This window comes from Mytilus californianus, unplaced genomic scaffold, assembly GCF_021869535.1.
Source record: "Mytilus californianus isolate M0D057914Y unplaced genomic scaffold, xbMytCali1.0.p SCAF_3, whole genome shotgun sequence".
In the NCBI taxonomy this organism is placed as follows: domain Eukaryota; kingdom Metazoa; phylum Mollusca; class Bivalvia; order Mytilida; family Mytilidae; genus Mytilus; species Mytilus californianus.
The window spans coordinates 80107867-80124907 of record NW_026262679.1 but is presented as its reverse complement, the minus strand read 5'-3'; the positions used below and the strand labels follow the sequence as shown (position 1 = coordinate 80124907).

The 17041-nt window shown below is 32.3% G+C and overlaps 1 protein-coding gene across 3 annotated transcripts in view; it reads right to left on the bottom strand.

Moving 5' to 3' along the window:
• Positions 1-3639: 3639 nt before the first annotated feature.
• The window catches only part of LOC127735162 (deleted in malignant brain tumors 1 protein-like), a 43145-nt gene continuing 29743 nt past the window's right edge, over positions 3640-17041 (bottom strand). For all 3 annotated transcript variants that reach the window (XM_052245265.1, XM_052245264.1, XM_052245266.1), the window contains exons 2-9: positions 15402-15481; positions 13141-13237; positions 12523-12632; positions 10522-10683; positions 10041-10131; positions 8947-9065; positions 8054-8263; positions 3640-5937 (exon numbers count right to left, since the gene is read on the bottom strand). In XM_052245265.1, coding sequence (XP_052101225.1) covers positions 5537-5937; positions 8054-8263; positions 8947-9065; positions 10041-10131; positions 10522-10683; positions 12523-12632; positions 13141-13237; positions 15402-15474 — 1263 coding nt within the window. In that variant the 5' untranslated portion in view covers positions 15475-15481 and the 3' untranslated portion in view covers positions 3640-5536. The remainder of the gene's footprint in view (positions 5938-8053; positions 8264-8946; positions 9066-10040; positions 10132-10521; positions 10684-12522; positions 12633-13140; positions 13238-15401; positions 15482-17041) is intronic.

The window sequence follows — 17041 nt, the reverse complement described above, 5'->3', positions numbered from 1 at the left end:
GGACTTTTGTAGAACATTACTGAATGTGCCTAAAGCAAGCACGAACTATCCGGATGCATTCTTTTGTGGGAGACTTAACTTATGGTGCGTCAGATTATTTTTATAATAATTACAATTTTGATACATGTCTTATGCCATACTAAAATCTATATGGTTAGATTTTTCTAAATTGATTATTTTACGCATAACGTCATCTATTTGATACTGAAGATTTTAAACTGGCTTTATTTAAACGTTCCTCATAACCTATAAGATATTGAAACGACAAACAATATAAGAATCTGAAACTCTTTCAAAATCAATAACACATTTTAGTTCAATAGTTGATTTTTTTAAAATCTGCTCACATCTTCTTGCCAACTGGTTCTTTATTCTTATGACATACCATTTGAATTAACAATCTGTGTAGAACATAGGTATATCATGCTTATATGTATTTGTAATGGGATATCTGGTTCTTAAAAACATTTGGATTGTCTTCCTTTGATAAGAAGAAAAAAATCGATACATCACCTCAAGTTTGTTTAGAATTCACTTGTAAAGATGATGATGCTTATGATGACGGCACAAGCGGCAAATTTAATGTATTCTCATGAAGAGAAAATGTTAATGTGATATGAATATGAACCCTGATTTGTACAAGATCGACATGCATAGCCAGTTTTTAAACGTGCTACTTCACTGGAAGAACCTTACCGGACACATTATTTTCTGACTCAGGGCCGACCAGTATTTGCTCTTACTCCTAAATTCCACGTGCTTAGAGGAGAAGCGGAAGATCAATTTCAAAGCCTTTCGTTTGTATTGATCCCTTGTTTTGTTTCTTCCTAATCGATTTACAAGACTTGAATATCGGTAAACTATTGTTGTCATAATTTGGTTTGACCCAAACGGGGATCGAACCAACGACATCTAATCAATAATAAGTATTGACGATGTTAATGACTTGGGACATTCCCCACACTTTTTATCCTCGATTAGTGAAATAAATGACGGAAAAACATACACAAGGGGGTCTGGATGAGATTTACAGAATAGAGAATAATGGGCAAAAAATAAATAATAGAGAACAAAAAATAATAGAGAAAAAATAGGCAAAAAAATAAGAGAAAAAATGGCGAGCCAAAATATAAAAAAAGGGAATAATGGGGGAACAAAGAGGACAAGAAAACCCGTTTCTGGCACAATTTTTCGGAACTTTTGTTTTTCAGTCAGTTTATTTCAACTTTTTTTTATCTTGGTTGCTAACTGTTTTAATTCGAGTGCCACTTATGAGTCTAATGTAGACGAAACGCACGTTTGGTGTTCCAAATTATAAGCCTGGTATCTTCTATGAGTTATTATAACCACTAGGCCAATACCACTGCTGGTTGACTATTCTTCAATGAGGGTTTCAATAGCCCCAAGTAATTAACACCTTCGTTTTGGATTGGAATATCTGTTTGTGTTCATTGTCTGTCAATTAACTGTGTATAGGATGTTGAATTATTCAAAACACTTAGGTTCTACCAACAGGCATAGATTGCCGTAGCCGTATTTGGCAAAGCTATATGGAAATTTTGGTTTTCGATCCTCCTTCCTATTTGATTTGGTTTTCCAACTGTTTTGATTCGTGTGCCACTGATAAGTCTTATGTAGACGAAACCCGCGTCTAACGTACCAAATTATATAGCTATCAGCCTAGTATCATTGATTTGTTTTCACATCAGAATAAATTCATACCTTTGGCAGATTACAATCCAAAATTTATGATAGCAACAACCTATACAAAAACTTTTGACTTTAAAACAAAATAGTATTTATATTCGTCCGAAAACTAAATTTTAGTATGAACACATATTTTTTTATAGATATATTGACTATATCGAAATTTGAAAATATTTGCATGTCAAATACAACTTTTCTGTCAAAAACAAAAACCCAACTTCGTAACAACCTGTAATTCAGTTGGTACAAGAAACATCTGAATGTCAACTGAAATAACACCTTAATATATGTTAAGGACAGAACTGTAAGTAGGTCATGATTTTCAGTTTTGTAACAAGGTACTCTGAATTTGTTGTATCTAATGGAAAACTATGATGAGTTATTATCATAAAAAAATCTGAAAAGATAATGTAACTACGGATACAAAACAGTATAAATTGTAGTTTTTTAGTTTTATCAAACAGGCAATAGAGGACATTTTCACTAAAACACTATATATAATTCACAAGTACCTGAAATTCCTCATAAAAAAATAAATGCACAAATATCAAAATTAAGAGTAACTTTAATTATAAACGTGGTACTGTACTTTTACTTGTGATCTGAAATGTATGTTCTTTATTAAATGTCGACTTTGTCTAACATCGATAAAACACTACTATGATATGATAATTGTTATATCAGTTGTGCCTTTTGGGTATTTACACTTTTATGGAAAGTACAGGATGATTTTAATTTCTATGTCCACTATATTGCGGTATCTTATTCTTTAGAAATTGTTTCTAAAACCGACAAGATGCTCATGTACCTGACATACGGAAATGTTCAGTATGATTAAGTTGCATGTATGATTTAAGAAGATCATCAGATCTATTTCTTCAATTTGAGCAATATCAACCTTACAGACTTTTCAAAACTTTTATCCTTGGGCGTACCTCGACGGACTGAAATCGCCATACATTACTTCATATCTTCCGCGTAGTAAACGTTGGTATACATCGCTGTTGACCTATCCCGAATGTTTTGTCGGTGTAAAAATATCGTAAGAGATATACATGGTGTCCTCTCAAGTTTGGTTACTATGTAAATAGTATCATTCCCATTGAACTTGAAATAAAGGGATACTTTATTTACAGTTAGGTCTGCCTCAAATTTAGACATGCACGATTTAAACATTTACCTGCATAGATAACATATCCCTATTTGACACGATATGTTTGGTCCTCAATGCACTTTAGCTTCGTATTTTTTTGTATTTTTTAACTTTTATGATTCGAGCGTTACTGAGGCGTCTTTTGTAGACGAAACGCACGTCTGACGTACAAAACTTCATTCGGGTATCTATGATGAGATTATTTTCAATCACTGGGTCGGTGACACTGCTGCTGGAGGTTTCTTACCCGAGTATATCACCAACCCAGTAGTCAGCACTTCTGTGTTGACATGAGTTATCATTGATATGGCCATAAATATTAATTAACTGTTACAAAACTTTGAATTTTTCGAAATGCAAAGGTTTTTCTACCGAAGATTTCCTTAGCTTTATTTGGTAAAACCTTTCGGGTTTTTGGTTCCTCGATACTCTTCAACTTTGTATTTTATGTGGATTTTTTTCTACTTTTTTATTCGAGCGTCACTGATGAGTCTTTTGTAAACGAAACTTTCGTCTGGCGTACAAAGTTTTAATAATGGTATCTATGATGGCTTTATTTTGAAGGGCTAGAGTTTCCTGTCATGATTTCCTTAATAGGATGGCTGATGCTTACAATACAGGCACTGTATCAGGGGTACTTTCTGGTATTTGATTGGAAGTGATCGCTAAGAAAGTTTTATTACGATTTGGATGACCGCTATGGAATTTCTTTGTCACAAATGACCATTAAAAAAATATGAGTGTATCTCAAGATGTATTCCTCGGTGTAAAGAAGTCAATTTGAAGAATAACATTTTTATTAAAGCTTATCGAAGAAAATACCCTAATGACATAATTTGAATTTTTTTAGATATAACGTCATAACATTTATATATATACAGTTAACAATTTACAAAAAAGATATAATGACAATATATACAAAATGATTATGAAACATTGCAACAGCCCGGCAGTGATATTCTTCCTCCAATGTTTACTTGGTCAAGAGATGTATCGAGGTTAAGTATTACCATTATCACCATACTAAATTAGATTTGAATAAATGTAGGCTGAAGTAGTGTTCAAACCTCATATTATTTAAACTCAAGTCTTTTTTGAATATCTACAACTTTGGGTTCAAAATACATGATAATTTTTGTTCAATGTTTTCTTTTGATTTTGATAATGAATTTGAAGAGCAATCAACTATGATTTTTTACAAACTCTTAATGGATTTAATGACGTTAATGGATTTAACCTCGATACAGGGAAAATCTTGTTATTACATTTTCTTAAACATGCTTATATACTTAACTTTTTAACGTAGCACAATTATACAATTTTACATTCATTTAACATGCGAATAAATAAGATGTTGAAATTTTATTTCATGCATTTTTTCTTATAATTATTCTTCTTGAATAACACAGCGTGGAAAATGGAAAAATTACACAAAACATTAGCTTTTCTGTTACCTAAATTCAAATTATCATAAGATAATTCAATCATTATTGAATATATCATATATGTCTCAATGTAAAATTTAAATCAAGTGAAAATGATAACAAATAAAATTTAAACAATCAATACCAATCAACGGATTTAATTGAAAAATTATCGTTATTACAGTTTTCTCGGAAGTGAATTTTTTCGATCACAAGCCTATCATCAATACATAAATGAATTGAAAACAGCTATCCTACAAAGTTTTACAGTCAAAAAAAGGTTGGTGTTACACTTTTTTAGAGAGTTTGATCAGTGAGCGTAACATTTCCTTCTATCTGATTAAAATGCAGATCCTGTTTACAAACAATGATTTGACAAGACTCCGCTTTACTTTCTATTCTTGTAATTATTTCATCAGCCAATGAAATTTCATCTTTCAAATTTTTGAAGGCGTGTATTAAACCGACAAAACCAGAAGATCTCGAGAGTTTTTTTAAACAGAAAGTAGAACGGAGCGTTGTCAGATCCTTGTAAGCAAAGCTTAGACACAGGATCTGTATCTTAACCAGATTGCATTTTCTTGTGATTAGATTTGCAATTCAAAAAAGATAGCCACAGACCAATAACGGCTTGTCTGCTTTGTCCTACTAACAAAGTGCTCATAGTGACAATACAATGATTTGTTTTATAGGAACAAAAGATCACAAGATATTACGTGTGAAGTAATTTTCATTAGATCAGAAAAATTAGTAAAATATCGTCCAGAAAACAAAATTTGTAATATGCGTTATTTGAACGTGCAAATTATTATCTGCATCACCGTTACCTTGACTCACAATCGACTTCAACATCATCTTGGCTCACCTGAATGAAATACAACCAATGAAAACGTTGCTGCGATTAACAAATAAAAAGAATCTGTAGTTTTTACAATAATTGTGAACTGTTATACAATGATTTAACTGAACAAGAACGAAAAATGTTAGTTACTTCGTTGACAGTTTTTTTGTTCAGTATTATATCAAATATCTTTGTAGTATATATGAACATAACTTATTACAAAACTATTAAAAAAAATAAAAGGAAAACTTGTAACAACTGAATAGAAATACGACCTATAATAACTATAACAAAATATAGTCGAATTCACTTAATCATATTATGATGCATACAACAATTCTCAACATGCCGTTTTTCTGTACATTCTATTCTCTTTCAGATTTTCTTGACCAGTAAACATATTATTAAGAATTAAACATGTCCGATATTTGTGGGTAATACACCGTTTCTTTTATAATTATTATTATTTCTATTTTGCGTATCTGAATGAACTGGAGAACTGTGTCCTGTTGAAGGAGTTCTCCCGTTTCTGGAGGAATTTCCCGAAGAAGATATTGAACTTGTCACTGAAAATCTTTGATTTCCCGGAATATCACCGTTTTTTAAAAAATGGCCATTTGGCAGATGTCCATTCTGAGTTGGGGTTTTTCCTCCGAAACTTGTTGGAGTTTGCAGTGGAAGAACGTTTCTTACCCGTGGTGAACCTAGCTTAGACGCTTGAAGTCTGCTTTTAATTATCTGAATTATTCCAATAACCAATAGTGTTGAAACGACGCCTGTGGCTACGCCAACGCCCATTCCAAGAGCAAAACCTGAAATAAAAGGCAAAACAAGCTTAAAACAGTTTTATAAAGGAGAAATAAATATTTTCCCCGGATAATAATTAAGTTGACAAATGTCATTATCTATCTGAAATAATTAGGCAGTAAAGTTATTTATTTTCGTCTTAATTCATGTTAAATCACCACTGGCGGATTCACAAGGGATGGATCCGGAGCTAGGATCTATCCTTTCATCGGTTTTGTGCTAGCATACACATGTCGACAAAAACTAAGAGCCCCTTTTTCAAGCAAATTATTTTTCTTCAGTGCCCTAATAAATTATAGAATTGGCATCGCTTTTCAGTCAGTAAATAGATGAAGCGCAATAAGTTTTAAAGGAGTTTTAAAGAAATTAAGGTGAAAATACATAACAAAATAGATAAAATTAAGGCAATAGTACTTTTCGACTAATGAATTTGAATATCCCTCTGGTATCTTACGCCTCTCTTTTATCGATGTTCAAATCACATAAATCTATTAAGAAGACAAATTAAGGTAGCTGATAAAAACTAAGGGAATCGCATGCACTCCAAAAGGAGCGTAAATAGGATAAGTGTCTCCTACTTTGTGTGCATTACCCGCCATGCAAATCAACACTAAATCAAAATGTTAGGGAATAGGACATTTAATAAAAAGATATCATCAACTAATTGAGATGTCTCACAAACTAAATTATATATATTATGTATTAAATAAGATATTATTAATCACAGCCCATAGGTACCTAAACGTACCTGAGCAAATCATCAATACGTACCTGAGCAGATAATCAAAAAAACAGACATTAGAGGAAATCAATGACATAGACAATAGAAGAAATCAATGGCATAGACATAAGAGGAAGTCAATGACACAGACATTAAGAGGAAATCAATGATATTGTACATTAGAGGAAATCAATGACATAGATATTAGAGGAAATCAATGACACAAACAACAAAAAAATCAATTACACAGACAATAGAAGAAATCAATGACACAGACAATAGAAGAAATCAATGGCACAGACATAAGAGGAAGTCGATGACACAGACATTAAGAGGAAATCAATGACATAAACATTAGAGGAAATCAATGACATAGATATTAGAGGAAATCAATGACATAGAAATTAGAGGAAATCAATGACATAGACATAACAGGAAATCAATGACACAAACAATAGAGGAAATCAACGACACAGACAATAGAGGAAATCAATGACACAGACAATAGAGGAAATCAATGACACAAACAATAGAGGAAATCAATGACACAGACAATAGAGGAAATCAATGACATACATATTAGAGGAAATCAATGACATAGACATAAGAGGAAATCAATGACATAGACAATAGAGGAGATCAATGACACAGACATTAGATGAAATCAATGACATAGATATTAGAGGAAATCAATGACATAGACAATAGGGGAAATCAATGACACAGACAATAGAGGAAATCAATGACATACATATTAGAGGAAATCAATGGCATAGACATAAGAGGAAATCAATGACACAAACAATAGAGAAAATTAATGACACAGACAAAAGAGGAAATCAATGACATAGACATTAGAGGAAATCAATGACATAGACATTAGAGGAAATCAATGACATAGATGTTAGAGGACATCAATGACATAGACAATAGAGGAGATCAATGACACAGACATTAGATGAAATCAATGACATAGATATTAGAGGAAATCAATGACATAGAAAATAGAGGAAATCAATGACACAGACAATAGAGGAAATCAATGACATAGACATTAGAGGAAATCAATGACATAGATATTAGAGGAAATCAATGACACAAACAACAGAGAAATCAATTACACAGACAATAGAGGAAATCAATGACACAGACAATAGAGGAAATCAATGGCATAGACATAAGAGGAAGTCAATGACACAGACATTAAGAGGAAATCAATGACATAGACATTAGAGGAAATCTATGACATAGATATTAGAGGAAATCAATGACACAAACAATAGAGGAAATCAATGACACAGACAATAGAGGAAATCAATGACACAGAAATTTGGGGACATATACGACATTACATACAGTAAAAGGCCTAATCAAATGTATAGCACCGACATATGATGTACCTGTTTCCTCAGATGCTGCTGTTTGAGTCGATACTGTTGTCGTTGAAGATACTGCAGAAAATTTGAGTTTAAAACCTTTGAATCCTACTGTAGCATCCGAAACAAACAAGAGTAAAACACTTGTACCGTTACTGGTGTATGTCGCCGTTGTTCCGTCTGGATATCTGGTGCAGGCATCTACTGTTAAAGTATGTTCACAAACATAGGAACCTGAAAAAGCGACAACGATTATTTTTTTTAACACTGTAGTAAGATCTTTGACTACGCTTTTTATCGGTCATAACATTGATTCTGTTTTTGATCCATTAAAACATAATTAAACATGTATTGCTTTACATTTATGAAAACATATGGACCTACATCCTGTCGACATTTATATACTTATATTTTGGCAATTGCACAAGGCCATGGTTTTCTCAAACTGTTTATGACGTCTTTACACTAAGTTCGTTTTATGTGTACTGTTTGGGAACTTTTATAGCTGACTATACGGTATGGATTTTACTCATTGTTGAAAGCCGAACGGTGAACTATAGCTGTTCAAATCCACGCCGAGTCATTTAAACTCTATTGGGTAGAGGTTTCATAAGCAATCATACCACATCTCCTCACTTTATATTCTCATTTTTTTTATAAAGACAATATATAAGAATTATTCCATCAAAAGCGTTTTGAGAAGTCCAATGTTTTACTTTAGTATAGATGTTAAATTAATAAAACTAAAGATAGACAAGAGTCAACAGCAAAACAGGACTAATTTTACAAGTATTAACATCACTCAGAATCAGGTATATGATGGTACATCATCTGAAATTGTCATTCTGTTATTCTTAAAAACAAAAATTGTATACACCAAGAATATTATTCTATTCTATAACATAAAATCCACTTACTGTCATATATTTTAAGGTAATCAAATCCACAGTTTGGGGACGATTCAATATCACTCAATAGTAATTCAAAATAAACTGTTCCCTCAGTTGCTTCAATTAACCACCGACAATTAGAATTTCTACAAAGAGAAAGACAGTTTAAAAAAAATATCCTATCTTGGGGATATAATGGATTAGACCTGAGTCTCACTGTTGTTTACGATATATATCCATTCCATTATAACAACGGATTCAATTTTACAGGTTTAAAATAAGCATGCATAGCAAAAGACGAAATTGAATAGTGATTCGGCAAAAAATCCTCCTGGCCCCCAAAAATTTCAAATGATCATCTTCTAATCATTTCGACTAGTGGCCTGGGACACCCTGTTTGGACAGTTCCATATATCAAATATCGCAGGGATAAACGAGAATAAGGTAAGGGAATAACGAAATGTGTGTGCTGTTTTCGAGTAACCTATCATATTTTTGATTTAGTACTACGAAACTCAAATACATGTATATTCCTATATCTATATATGAATAGATGAACTGCCGCGGTGTCCCCGGAACTTGACCAATTTTTATAAAACTTGGCATGACGAGCATAACTAAAGCGACATTTTTTGTCGAAATGCCCATCTGGTTCAGAAAAAAATGGTAACGTTAATGTTATTATAAACAAGTTTAGGGAATTATAACAATGTTGACCAAGTTTCATGGCATATGATTAATATTAAAGACAATAGGACCATTTTTATTTTTGAACTATGTGTGTTTATTTTTAACGTTTTAAACGAACAGTTTCAACTATCAAAAGGGGTAAGTTTGGTAAGTGTCATTTTTGAAATAGACATTTTTTCGTGCAGCTTTTCTTATAAAGCTTAAATATTTACAACCCAAATAGAACCAAAAGTAGATTTTGATGAAAATTGACAAAGTCGTCTGGATTTCTACCAAATTTAGGCCTAGGAAACATACAAAATGTAGAGTGCAGGTTTGGCACACTAAATATTCAAATCAGATATATAAAATGTTACAATAAAACATTTGTTTAAAGATCTTTCTTGTTTATGTTTAAAATATATCTTTTGCAGCAAATGAATCACACCTACCCCGTATAGCTGCTAGGGAATGCTGGCGATGTTAAATACTGTTCTGTGCTAGTCGCAGTGATCGTTTGTTCTGCTGTACAACCTGTGCCAGCTGAAACAAAGTATTATCATATAGGTTAGATGTTCACACAGAAACTAAAAAACTTTTAAAGCCTTGTCATCCGCATTCAATTTTTTTATATTTATTAACAGTTCTAAATTAAAAATACAACTTTGCGTTTATGAACAAAGAAAAGAAAGCAAAAAAAGATGTAAACACATTGATGTTTCATTCAGTTTATAGAATCATATCAATGGTCTTTCCTATAAGTTATATTCGTTGTATTCCTATCTGAACGAGTGGAACATATTTTATCGTTTTTATTTGTCAGAAAGTTAATTACTGTCATTTCCCAAAACATCATTTGTCCTCTAGCCTCTGTTGATACATGTATTTATGATCAAATCCTTCATATCTTATTGCAGCATTGTTTATACTTACACAAGTCTGCGGCTTTCAGATATTGCAAAGAAAATCCTTGTGCTTGTCCGGATGAGTCAGTGGTTAATACAACAAGCGCGTACTGACCCGTCGTCAAAAACTCTTTATCGTTTCCGGTACCAGTAAGACCAGACTTGAGTGATGAATTGCTTGTAGAAAATCCTAAAATACAAATTCATTTTCAAGTGTATTACTGTTTCTATCAATTGTGCAATAAATGACTCACAATGAGACTTTCTTACCTTTATTGATAAAACATGTTCCTGTGTTTTGTCGTCTACAATATCGATATTATTGAATAACGTGTTATTTTAGTTGGACTTTTACGTACAATTTCACTGTTTTATTTGACCTTCCACAGACTGAGACAAAAGTGGGACATCTGAATATGCACAATACTAGTTAATTAGACCTTATTTTTTTATGCTCCAAGTCAGAAGTCTCCTTCATGGCTATCGTTGTTTGTATGTGTACCGTTCTGTTATATTTAGAATTTATATCAAGATCCGATATTTGATCCCAGTTTATATCATGCAAATGTTGACGAGACTCAGAAATGTTCAGAGTATAATATGAAATGCGAGCACTTGTTCTTAACAAGTAGTATGCTGAACTTTTTATAAGAGTATTTTACTGGAGCATGTGTTTTTAAGTTGCTATATTGCCCGATATATCTTTTTATCTATACAATTCTTCTTTTACACTTAAAGGATTACGACTAAGAATACAATTCATAATTATTTGTAAGTCTAATTTAGTTAAGGGTGTGGACTGAAGTCAACAAAATATCGGACGGACTAAATACCCCGTCTTTGTTTGTGAATCTATTTCATTGTGAAGACCTCTAGGTATACAGAATGATTAATTAACATTCTATTCATAATTGAATTGAATGTTCTAATCACAAAAAGTAATTAATTAACGTAACCTCGTATTGACTTAACGCTCTGATAATGATTATGATTTTATAACTGATAACAAATAAAGCTCTTCTGCAATGAGTATACAAAAGTCTAAATTTAGCCATAGATTTGAGCAACCCAGTCCTGTTGTCATTATCAAAACTATCTTTGCGAACAAAATTTCATCAAGGTTTTTGACAGTGACAACAGTCAAAGGAACCTTGACGGAGTTTCGATGGCATAGAATATCATCTTCGGATAGACTTTGATGGGGATGTATCAATTAGAGTTGAAGTAAGGCATAATGATCAATTAAAAATAAAATAAAAACCCAAGCACATGGTGAAAGCGGTGAGAAAAGATGAACCGAATAGCAGACTGAAAAAACTTTCAGAAAAAAACGAAAAAGAGGCTTGATATGGACAAATGGCAAAACATAGATTGATTGGGTTTTGTGGAGAACATGCAAAGACCTTAAAGATACATCTGCAACAAAGGAGGCGTGTACGATTTCTAATTTGACTCCTAAAATTTTTTTTTATAATTACACAGATTTTATAATGAAAGAGCAATGCAATTAGTCTGTGAGATTTTTTGAAGACCATTTTTCTCTGTTTAAATCATGATTTCCCACCTTTTCTTTTACCAATTACAAAAACAACCTCACAATAAGTGACCTTGACCAAGTTTTTTTTTTAATGGAAAACTTTCAAAGAGACAACAGGAATTATACATGTTATATACGAATACGTAACTAACACTACATTTTGTTATCAAAGTATCAACAATTTCATCGACAGATAAACCATAATGCTTTTGATAATGTTATATTTAACAGCAAATGTTCTATCAAGTTTCGATCTTAACTGCTTGAAAATTTTGCAACATTGTTAAGTTTCTTTTTGACTTTTTGTTTGTTTCGTGCATTTTTCATTTAAAATATTTGCTTCGTTTACATTTGTATTGTTAAGTTGTCGTTTAATATAGGTTAGATCCATTTTCTGTTATTCATGTAACTATCAGTGCTACAAATTCTTAAATTACAAACTGCTTTATACTCTTTAATGCTTGAACAAAATATTTACAGATCCAAACATACCGTCGTAAATATCAATTGTATCGGATGCGTCGATGTCATAATGGGTGATGAAGATGATAACAGTTTCTGATGAACTTCCACTGTCTATTAACCACGAACATGATAAGTCACTGAAATAAAAAAAAAACAATAAAAAAAAAAAAACAGCGCATTATTTTATTTTCGTAATTTGGCTTCAAATCTTAAAAAAAAAACCCTTAATAGTTTGTATAATGGCATTGTCGATGAAGGAAAATACCCGGTTAACCGAGATAGGTATCGTCTGCTCTGATCCACGTGCTGCATTAAAACAAAATACCTGTTTAATTTCTTTATATTGACAAATAATTTGATAACACTATGTAAATAACTTCGATGACCGAAATATAGATATAATTTTTATGTAAATGATACAGATTTTAGTTTTCACTACGCGTGTTTCTGGAAAGTTCTTCGTTTCTCATGCATCGTTTTGAGGTAGTTAATGTTTTATCCCGGAGTTGTACAATACGGAATATTATTCAATAGGCTTATGTATTACCTATTTAAGTGATACAAAACTTATAATTTATTGCATGAGCTTTACCTCGTTGAAAATCAGAATAAACTTTTATATATTCATCTAAGACTTGAACTTACTTGGCATATGAACCGGAACTATATCCATCAGAGGTCACTGTTGTCAGATCATCTGTTGCTGTTAATGTTAAAGCTGAACCAGAACACTGACTTGAAACTTAAAAAAGAAAGAAATATAATATAGCGCACTTTGAAATCATAGCTTATAGTAAAATTCCGATCACAATTGAAGATATTCAATCTGTTTAACATCTGATAAAAAAAATGATACCATACTAGTCTTCAACATGCGTCTATACGATATTTCAAGCGCTAAACCGCCCTGGGTCAAAAATGAATTGAAACCTAGTATATGAAATAAAATCTATCAAAAATATGTCATCAAACAAAAGTCTTAAAATAAAACAAAACATTAAGATATGACATGAATTAACCACCGGCGAGTGCCCTGCTTTGAACCATCGCCTCGCCTGAAAATGTTGTTGTAGTTTACATCGAAATCGATATTGAAATTTTAGCATGCAATTTTATAAAAAAAAAACCTAGTGTTCCAACCTCCAAAGTAGGCAAAATTGACCACCAATAGTGTGGATGTTCTGTTCAGTCCCCTTTTGGTAATAAAGCTTTCCTGTATTAACCCATCATGTGTTGCCCCATCTTTAGACTGAGCGTTTCTGATAAAAGATAGCCCAGAAATTCTTACCCAAAGTACAAAGAATCAAAGACCCCCCCCCCCCCCCCCCCTTCAGAAAAAAATGAAAAAAAGGGTAAATATCCAAATTCAAGACCTCACAAAACCAATAAAACCAGGTATCAGCTTAAGGTGATACGAAGCATGTGTCAACGAGACAGTAACTTGACAATACAATAAAACCAAAAGACCTTATGGTGTCAGCAAACGGTCTACAACAACACGCATGTAAACATCTTTATCACATGTCAACCTCTAACTCGGTTATTCTGGAAATTTTACAGAAAAAAAAAAAAAAAACTACAGATATACCTCCCTCATGAGATGTTGACATTTGATAGTTGGGCTGTGATTTTCAACGTTCTTTTTTGTTGAACATTTCCCAATATAGTATCCCTCTTGGCTGTCTCAATTTCGCTCTGATTATTTACGATGAGATTAACCTAGAAACGTTCATCGAATGCATCTAAAACGGTATGTTTAACTATGATCTACTACATGAGTCAAGAAGGATTTTAAATCACGAAATCAAATATGATAAAAAGCAGAAGAAAAAATATCTGTTACACGGAGATATGCATGTGTATGAAAACTATATGTTGTGATGTGTAAATTTAAGTTTTTGCGGTTTTTGTTTACTGTTTGGTTAACCACTTGTGATTTGTCTAGTTTATAATGTAATTTTTAAATCTAAAGTGCTTTTAAAGTGTTCATACATGATGATTGTGTCAAGACCGTAAATTGAATAGTATCAATGTTATCCTACTTTTGCAAACTGTGACATTTGACTTTCAGTTGTCTTTTTTATTCGCTTGTTGTTTGATATTAGAATTGTCTCAATAGCGAAAACCGTCATCTCTAATTCTTCATATTTACTTTGTACATTGTGAAATTTATAGTGATTAGGACAGAGACATATATACACATATGTATATATGTCTCTGATTAGGATTATAGCACAATGTTGACTGCTGTACCCCTATTTTTGACATTTTTCCTATTATGTCTGTTTGTTTTGTTCACACATTGTTGTCAATATAATTAAATTGTATGCGACAGTCAACAAGTGAGAGGTTTAGCTAGCTATAAAACCAGGCCGTTTAATCCACCATTTTCTACACAAGGAAATGCCTTTGCCAAGTCAGGAATATGACAGTTGTTTTCCATTCGTTTGATGTGTTTGAGCTTTTGATTTTGCCATTTGATAAGGGACTTTCCGGTTTGAATTTTCCTTGGAGTTCGGTATTTTTGTTGTTTTAATTTTTGTTTTTTATGTGCAGTTATGTCTAATTCACACCAATTATTGATTGATTGATTGATTGGTGTTTAACGCCCCCTTTAGCATTATGGGCTATTTCTTGGCGGTTTGTTTTTTTGTGTGTGCAGGAAGCCGGAGTGGCTGGAGAGAACCACTGACCTTCGGCTACATCAATTAATACTTGTACTTAGTACAGAGAAATTCCTACTCTCACCACTAGTTTAATATGGAGCGAATTGACCCCTTTTTCCTCTGTCTTTTCTGTTATGTGAACAATGTACATATTAACAAAGCAAATATAAAATACTAGTGTATCCAATTTTTTAAGTTTGTACTTTGTTTGATATAGATTTCATTAAAAAATATTCTTACCTGATGAGATGAATTTTAGAGTTAAGACACAAATTAAGCACACTATGTTTGGTACTGTTGGCGTGACGGACATTTGCAACCTACAAGCAATTGAAATAAACATTAAATTTTAACATACAACTTTGCAATATTTCATAATTAAAAGTGCATTTTGACATTTGCAATCTATCTCAATTTGTTGACGGTTGTTAAATGATAAATTGTTATTTTAAAACCTACATGTTGGATTTTTTTCATTACCCTAAAAAATGTTTTTCAAACCTAAAACAGAGGTAGACGATACCAAAAAGAATGTAATAATAATTCGAAGATTAACCGACAATACCATGGCAAAAAACGAGAATGACAAACAGACAAACAACTGTCTACAAAACACTACATAGATAGCTTAAGACTGAGCACCATGATCCCCGCCAAAAATACGGGGTCATCTCAGGTGCTCCTGAAGGGTAAGCAGATCTTGTTCTACATGTGGCACCTATCGCGTTTCTCGTGACAAGTATGAATTCGGTGACAAGTCTTATTCGATGACGGAATTATCGAAAACGAAGAAAATAGAACGGGATTTTGACTATGACAATTTGAACATATCAATGGTCTTCTGTGACATAGATACTCCTTATCGGTCAAACCAATTATGACCGCGTCCATACGACTTTCGAAGGGATAAATTCATCTTTACTACTAGGAAACCTTGATTCATAAGCTTCCTGATAAGTACACAATCTATCTAGAAAATCGTGATAGAAAAACTCAATCTCCAGAATATCTTATCAGCTGGGAGATATAAACTCCACACAAAGGCGTTACTCAATTTTTGCTACATAGAAACGGAGAGTTCACAATAGGAAAGATGAAATAATATGATGTGTCGTTAAATTTAGTTCTTAATCGTACCTCATTGTCAATTTCTAGTTGTAAGTCAAGATTAATGGATATGTTTGGATTCTGATTTTTTTTTAGCTTTAAATTCATTCAATTGTACCAACGCTTAAACTTCATCCCTTCCAGGTCAAAATGGCCTTTCTCAATCAGTTTCAACCCTCTTTGTGCTCCAAAGCATTTAGGAGTTTGGCCTCCAAACCCTTTTGGTTCATGTTGGTTCAAGCGAACCGGATGGAAATTACTCTAATAACACTTGTCGTGCGCAAAGTAATTGGATTCATACGTCACGTGATATTTGACAGAAGATAAAAGAAATGAGAGACGATCTTCTCTTTTTTTTTGTCACGTATCTGTTTGAATTTGAATGTTTATTCATTTACACAATTAAAGTTTTAAAGAAACTGAAACTTTTTAAGAACATTAGATCAAACTAAATTGTAAAGTTTAAACAGAAATGAAAACATCAAAAATGTCAGAACTTTTACTTTGGTAATCACAAATTCAGTTATTGAAGCACGTATGATTGAATTACATATGTATTTATGTGTGATTTAAGACATAATTGGTCCTACAACCTTTTGACCTTCAATCAACTATCGTTTTACTTTCCAAATAAGAAAATGAAACAAAAATTGTAATTAAATTGATCTAAATTATTCAATTAGATCAAATTGAATGTTAAGTCATCTAACTCAGATTTTTAAAATTTAAGTATCCACGTGTGCCAGGGGTTTATCATTTAAAAATCATTATGC